General features: G+C 35.9%; 1 protein-coding gene across 1 annotated transcript in view; it reads left to right on the forward strand.

Moving 5' to 3' along the window:
- Positions 1-144: 144 nt before the first annotated feature.
- Positions 145-7863, forward strand: part of RPS6KA5 (ribosomal protein S6 kinase, 90kDa, polypeptide 5) — a gene marked incomplete at its 3' end in the record, with an annotated part of 45968 nt that continues 38249 nt past the window's right edge. Inside the window, exons 1-3 of the mRNA XM_009866562.1 lie at positions 145-371; positions 4983-5098; positions 5998-6105. Coding sequence (XP_009864864.1) covers positions 215-371; positions 4983-5098; positions 5998-6105 — 381 coding nt within the window. The remainder of the gene's footprint in view (positions 372-4982; positions 5099-5997; positions 6106-7863) is intronic.

Raw genomic sequence — 7863 nt, forward strand, 5'->3', positions numbered from 1 at the left:
TGTGTTCAGTCACTAAGCTCATTTGGTTGAAATTTTGCTCAGAAAAGGTCAGTCTGAAACAAAAAATGTGTTTTGGAAGATTTTAGCCTGAGTTTGCCATAACCAAGAGTAACTGAAAATAATAATGATGTTTTCCCTACTTTTTCCTTAAGCCTATGGAAAAGTGTTCCTAGTAAGGAAAGTAAGCGGCCATGATGCTGGAAAGCTGTACGCTATGAAAGTACTGAAGAAAGCAACAATAGTTCAAAAAGCAAAAACAACTGAGCACACAAGGACGGAACGACAAGTGTTGGAGCACATTAGGCAATCCCCATTTTTGGTCACGTTACATTATGCCTTCCAGACAGACACAAAGCTTCATCTCATTTTAGGTGAGTAGTTTTCAGGATTCAAGTTTTAAGTTTGTGAAAAAAAAAAATAAAATCTTTTTCTTTTTTTATCTCCTTCACATTTTGTAGGAATTTTTTTTTTTGTGGTCTTCACTGCTATGCGTTTGGAGATTGCGTGAGAGAGACCATAGGAAGTAAAACACTGTTCATTTTCAACAGTGTCTGTGTTTGTGGTTTTCCTGTTTCAGCTTCAGTGTGCTACTCTGACTTGGGGGGGCAGAGGGGAAGTATTATCAGTTACATGCAGCAAAAGAATGTATGTAAGTACCTAAACCAGAGAAATACTTTCTATTCACATGTAGAAGAGGAAAATTTGATTTGCACTCTTAAACCCATTATTATATACTGCATTATTTTTTTTCAATAGATTTTCAGACAAACTGCTACCACAAATGAAGTTCTTTATGAGTATGGGCATTAAAGTGATTCATCTTTTCCCTCCATGCTGCCGTTGTGTGTGTGGCAGAGGCCATTGATGAGATGGGGTCACCAAACATAGCTTATGAACAAACATGACTTTATTAGTGGGATTAGTTGATAGGAAAGAAGAAAAAAGCAAGGAAATATTTAAGCAGCAGAAAACCTCCTAGTTTAAACATACTGCACATTTTACCCTAAGAATGTGTTGTATAGTGTTCTTAGCGCGATCAGTGGCTTTGAATGTTGTCATGTGTCTGAGAGGACAAGGCTACCTGTCACTACGCCGACCAATTTGTACACTGTTTTAGCACTGAAATGCCACAAACTGAATAGTTGTATCAGGCGGATCTTTTTTTCTGAACAAATGCGCTTGAAATGTGGGCGATGCCTTTTAAAGGTGATTGGGCTTTCATTTATATCTGGTCAAATTCCTTACAATACTAGAATCTACAAGTTGCTGGTACAGTTTCCTGCTGCAAAATGCTGGTGAAAATACTTGTACTGTGAATCAGTTTCTTGATTCATGCATTGCGATACTTCCTTTTGGTAGATTCTACCAGCAACTTCTGTAAATCTTTGTTTATGAGAGGTGCTTGATAATGAATATTGTATAGCAGTCCTTATTGGAACGTGCCTCATCCCACTTCTGTCCTTACCGTTTTGCTTTCCCTTTTGATGTGAAGAACCACATCTATTTCTGTGGCATTTGCAAGATTGGCAGAAGACCTGACCAAGAGCTTTGCTAGGGTTTTCAGCTCAGAAATAACTTGTGTGTGTGTGTCTTTTCCATACCAGTATCCTTTTTCAGGGCAGTGACAGTTTGGGGAGAGGCACCGAGGTCATGGAATTATATTCCTTTTGCTTTAACCCCAAATTTCATTGCCATTTGAAGACTCCTGTCTTTCTAAGGAAAATGAAGGATTTTTCCTAACAATGAAGAACATTTCCTTCAGTAGCTAGAGAATTAAAATTGACTCTAAACGTTACTGCTTCAGAAAGCATTTGCTGCCAAAACCTCGCTGTGAAACAATTTGATCTTTGAATATTGAGATACTTGCATGTTTCAATTTTTGAGTGTTAAGAGGCAGTCCAGAAACACACATTCCTGTGCTGGAAGTAGAGTTTGTTCATAAGGCTTGGTACTACCTTTCAGATCAGAAGCAAATTTTGTTTAGCATATAAGATGTTTTGCAACAACATTACAAGAACTTTTAAAAATACTTAGGAGTATTGTAAAAGAGCTGGAAAATGAACGATCCAGTCAAGGCTTGGATGCAGAATACATTTTTATAGTGAATTGTTTGAAGTGAACGGTCCTTTGATTGAAGGGCAAGTTTTGTAATTCGTTCTTGCGCATAACTTCAGTTTATTAAATCTTTGTTAACAGGCTGATTTAGAGATTAGATTTATAAAACTTCATGTAATGAATCAACACCACTGACTGTCAGTTTTTAGGAGTGTGTTCTATGCCCGTACCTTAGTTTCATGTACTGCAGTGAGAAAATTTAGGAGTTCATGCTTAAAAGGAGTATTCACTACATTCATTTTACTAAGGATTTGTACAAATTCCTGTGACTAGGACATTAAAGAAGTATATAAAAATATTGTAATAGGCTGGAAAATGCTAAAGAGAGAAAGCAGTTCAATAATTCTGTGATTCCTTGATGCTAAACCTCTACGAATTTTTTAGAGTTATTGATTAATAACTTGGGAAAAAAAATAAAGATTAAATGAGACAATGTGAACATTTATTGTAAATAATTAATAGTGCCATTCCTGAAATCCAGATATTTTTGGCTAGAATGGCAGTTTAGATACAATTAGAAGAAAAATCCCTTGCAAACTAAACAAAAAAAACTGTCACACCTAAGTTCAAGGTACCTAAAAATACATATGTAGTAATAGAGAAATCAAGGTGACAAGGATTAGTATGCCAGAAGAACCTATATGAAGAGCAAATTAAAAGCTTGATGTTATATTCTTGTAAGTCAAAGAGGAAGGAGCCCAGTAGTTCTGAAGATCATTACATAACAGACAGTGCAGGTGGGGAACCTGCCCACTGTAACACCATGTGAAGGTGATATTTAAAGCAAGAAATTCAAAGTTGATGCATAATTAAAGGCTTTTTTTTCCAGTTTTTTTTCTTTCCCACAAAGTCTACATGAGTCCATTCTCAAAATATCACTTGGGGCCAGAAAGGTCCTTTTCTCCTCCTTTTGTTAGCAGAAAATGGGAATGATTAAAGGGAGTTAAAATTTCTTTTAACCACTTTTTGTAATAGTGAAAAATCTCTTCTACCTAACGTAGCCTAAAGGTACTTTATAATTCAACTTGGCTTCACACCCTCTCTTGACAAAGAAGATAACTGTTTGTTGCAGGTTTTTTGTGTGTCTCACTGTAAGTCTTTGTAGAACACCTCTTTGATTTAGTTTTGGAGTTTTTGTGTTCGAGACCTCTGAATTTTCAGAGGAACCAGACTCTGCCTTTATTTTTACACTTGGCCGAACCTGGTGTATGAGCAATGTGTCATTTCAGATTTAAGAGCTTTTAGAATTGGAGCCTCAGTGTATTTTAATACACTTCTTCATGTCTTCAGATTCCATAGCTGTGTGAATTTAGTTTGGATCGAGTGCGGACATGCAGCCGCATTTCTGCCAGAGTTCCAGAATACAGGGTTTGGAGCTGATTCCAGTTTTTAGGTTGACTTTAAGCTGTGAATGAAAGAGCAAAGTATTGTATCCATGGGAGTACCAGTTCTACACAAAGCTTGCCACACAAGGTTGACCTACTAATACTTAAAAAATAAGAAAAATCTGAACAAACAGAGTTTATATGAAAGTAACTTTTTTTTTCCTATTGTGTCGGTGGTGCATTTAATCTAGTACCAAGAATTTGAAAGTTGATTGTGTCATTGGATTGTGGTTAGTGTTATAATCTGAATAAATGTCTCCTTGTTCTGCCACTACAGTGGAAGTTTTGATTTGTATCTGTTGCAGTCTGACTAGGAATTCTGTTCTCACCTTGTGCTAAGTTAGCAGTTCTGATAAGAAATGTTTAAAAAAAATTGCTTATCTTTGTTTTCTCTGTGATTAGAATGCTGAAGTTTGGTTGTTTTTTGTTGTTTTTTGTTTTTTTTTTTTTAAAGAGAGAAACAATTATAATGCATGGATTATTATACTTTATTATATTTTTTTCATATACTTACTGGTTTAGGCAAATAATCTTCACATTTTGATTTCACTAAGATTCCTTCCTAAAAAGGGAACTGGAGAACTAAAGAGAGGAGAGAGATCAGAATGGCTGTAATTTTTATATGTGTGCTTTCTCCTTCTAAATATTGACTTATAAATCCGTGAAAAAGGTCCAATCTTATTGTATGTTACACCAGCGAAGCTATAGAAACTGTATTTGATAAAATGTTGAATAAGATGTTGTGGAGCACATTCCCTGCTCTGTATATGGAGACTCAAAATACGATATGGGAGCTGTAGGCTTGCAAATTAATGGCTGCACTGATGATGTATACTGCTGGCACAGACAGCGCTACCTCTAAAATTTGTGTTGCAGTGGAACTCGTTTGTAATAATTACCTTTCTCCCCCCTTCTTGACTGTGGGAAAACCCTTGTATCCTAACCTGCGAAGAATGAAAGTGTGGTTTCCGTGAGGGAATATATGTGGAAATACTAAGTTTTGCTCTTAAGTTCCCCTGGTGAAGGGCAAAACTTGTAATTGCCCGTAGCTGAGTATTTCACCCAGTAGCTGTTTTCTGAATTGCCTTTCTTTGTCAGCCTGCCTTGTTGCTCTTAAAAATTTTATAAGAATGCACAAGTTTTCTATTTGTAGGTGTCATTTGTAGTCCTTTCTTTTCATATTCCTAAATAATGAGAGGCCTGATCTGGGAAAAAAACCACCTAATATTTATAATTTATGGATATTTGAGACTTACTTTATGGCTTTGTTGCTTAATTAAAAGTTGGTTATGTTCTTCTGTCAGCCTTCTAAGAAGGAAATAGTATTATGCAACAAGATTAAATATTATTAAAGTACAATAAAATAAAAGCATCTGATTGCGGAACATCATTTAACAGCTCACAAAGTAGCTATTAATATTCCAATAAGAAAATTAAGTTGTCAGAAAGTGAAACTATAAGGTTATTTGTTCTAATTTTTAGACTACATAAATGGAGGAGAATTATTTACTCACCTTTCACACAGAGAGAGATTCTCAGAAAATGAGGTGCAAATTTACATTGGGGAAATTGTTTTGGCACTTGAACATCTCCACAAGGTAAAGTAACTATCCTAGTGTTGATTTTGTGTAAGTACAACTGTATTCGTCTCGCATTCTATAAAGATAGTAAGGACTATTTTTATTTTCTGGATGGTTTTAAATTCAAAGTAACTTTATCCAGCAGTGAGGCATTATATATGTATATGTATAATTAGTATGTATAATATAACAATATAATAATATTATATATAACATCACATATAGTATAATATTGTAGATAACATATGATAATTATAATATATATAACAACATAACATATGATATAGTAAGTATAATCATATGTATAATTAGAATTACTTCCCAGTGAAGTATTTGTGTGCACTAGATTAAGGCTACAAGTTTTTGTCTGCAGTGTGCAGATTGTTGTTTTGGCAAATGATTGTTAATTTTTAGAAATCCTTATGAAGTGGTTCATGTCAGTAAAACTAGTTTATAGTCACCATGAGCAGTGTTTTGATTGCACTGTTGTTCAGTTGTCCTTGTTTTGATACAATTAAACAGCAGAGCTCTGAAATTTTGGCACAACTGTAGACATAAAATGTGTTTTCGTTAGAAGTAGTAAGTAGATGTTTATGATCTAGAACATATTACAGAAGTATCAGCTGAACTTGAGTTTTTCACTCAACAGCAAGTATTCAGTCACTTTTAGATTCAAAGTATTTAGTATGTCCTTTAAATTCTAAGAAGTTAATGCACAGCACAATTTCTGAATTTTTAAGTCAAAGTTGTTCATTTGAAAGCATTTTAAAAATGTCATATTTGAGAGGAAACTTTCAAGTGTCAGATTACCTTAATAATAGGAATTTTGCTAGTTTTATATTTAAATGTATTCAACAATGTCTCCTTGATTTGGTTACACTCATTTGGAAATACTTTTTCTTTCATTCTGTTTGCAGTTGGGAATTATATATCGGGATATAAAACTTGAGAATATTCTCCTCGATTCTGATGGCCATGTGGTGCTGACAGACTTTGGTCTGAGTAAGGAGTTTCTTACTGATGAGGTGAGTGTTTGAATCTCTAGTAAGTGTGGACAGAATCCAACAAGAGCACAAAGTCAGATTCTGGCTCATTGAAATCATAAAAGCTTTGGAGAGAGAGGAAAAACTGTCTTTTAGACTCTGACTTCCTAGACCAGAATCCAGCAGTCTGTGTTTACTGGCTGTTGAGCTCTCAGTTCGTTGGCCATTGACCTGCCAGATTTTTGTCTGTTCTAATTGTCTCTGAAATGCCTTCATGCTCTCGCCCGTTGTCCTGCATGTGAAAAAGGAGAGATCCACATAAGTCTGAAAAGCCACTTACATTATCATTGTCAGATGCCTTTAAAAAACGCTTGACTCTGCTAATACTTTGCAATGACTAGGCAAATGGTATGCTACGACTCTTCTTTATGCTAATAATAATTAATGTATTATTACCTTGTCTCTTTCTCATGTCTTTGTGTCACTTTTGATAAGCTTAATTGCAAGCTTTTAGGATAAAAGCTTAGTTCTTATTAAATATGTGCATAGTACCTACCATAGTGATCTCTAACTGTTGGCGTTAGTTCTTAATTATTTGTAAGGTACAGTTTATTCTCCAAATACGCTTTTTAGATTTCAGAGAGTCAAAATTGCACAGGATTGTACTTCTGAGAGAATTTTAAAATGGTTGGTTTTTGGCTTTCGCTTTAGATATCAGAGGTATTGAAATCTGGGACTGCAGATCTAAAAGTCTTTGTTAGAAGCAGCAGAGGGGTTTTCTAAAAATAGATGACTGGTAGTTTCCTCTACAATATTTGCATTTCAAATGGAGTCTGGTAGGATTCGGGAGGTGCCATTTTAAGAGAGATGAAATGTTACTTTCTGAAGCAAGGAAATAGTGCAGATAATGGCAGTATATTTCTTTTAAATTATAATGTGAAGCCAAGAGGTGGTTCAACTGGCAAGACAAGGGATTAGCAGCAGACTGCCAAACCAGTGCACAAGAGGAAGTACAGAGAGAAATGCAGTTTGCGGCAGGAAAGAAAAAGTAAAAAAAAAAAAAAAGAAAAAGAAAAAGGTGTGACTAGGGAAAGGAGGATTGTGAGAGCAGCCGGACAGTGGGCACAAGAGGCAAAGTTCATGGAATGGTGTTAGTGCACCAGTGGGAGAGAGAAGGTCCTCCAGCGTTTGAGCCAAAGTGGATGAAACTGCAATCTTCCCTGTGAGAAGAATGTCGTAAGGAATCGTGACCTTTAAGTCTCAAAACAGATGATTTTAGGAAATATGCTTAGTTCTTGTCAGTGCTCACCTTCAGGATGTCATTTACAAGCAGGCCAGGGAAAAATGGATAAGCATCAGAGAGGCCTGTCTGCTTTTCCCACACTCTGAATCTAATTCCTCTTTGTCCAGTCATTCAATAAAGCAATCTTGCTCTTTGGTCCTTTAACGTTGGTTCCTCTGACTCTAATCCATTCTGGTTTCGGTACATATCTCAGAAATCTCTTCATTTAATCGTATTTTTTTCTCATATTCTCCTTCATATTTTGTGTTTGTCCCCCCTGTCAAAAAAAAGCTTGACATTCCTGATGTTTCTTTTAAGGAAGAAAGTAATCATAGAATCGTAGAATGGCCTAAGCTGGAAGGGACCTTAGAGATCATTTTAATCCAGCCTCCCTGCCGCCAGGGACGCCACCTCTCGACTAGACCAGGCAACACATGGGGACCGAACGGGAATCGCCATTTCATTGTTTGCTTTCAGAATTGCCTGCGCTTGGCCACAGTTTTCATGTGTGCTATTGT

Source organism: Apaloderma vittatum, unplaced genomic scaffold, assembly GCF_000703405.1.
Source record: "Apaloderma vittatum isolate BGI_N311 unplaced genomic scaffold, ASM70340v1 scaffold4783, whole genome shotgun sequence".
Classification (NCBI taxonomy): domain Eukaryota; kingdom Metazoa; phylum Chordata; class Aves; order Trogoniformes; family Trogonidae; genus Apaloderma; species Apaloderma vittatum.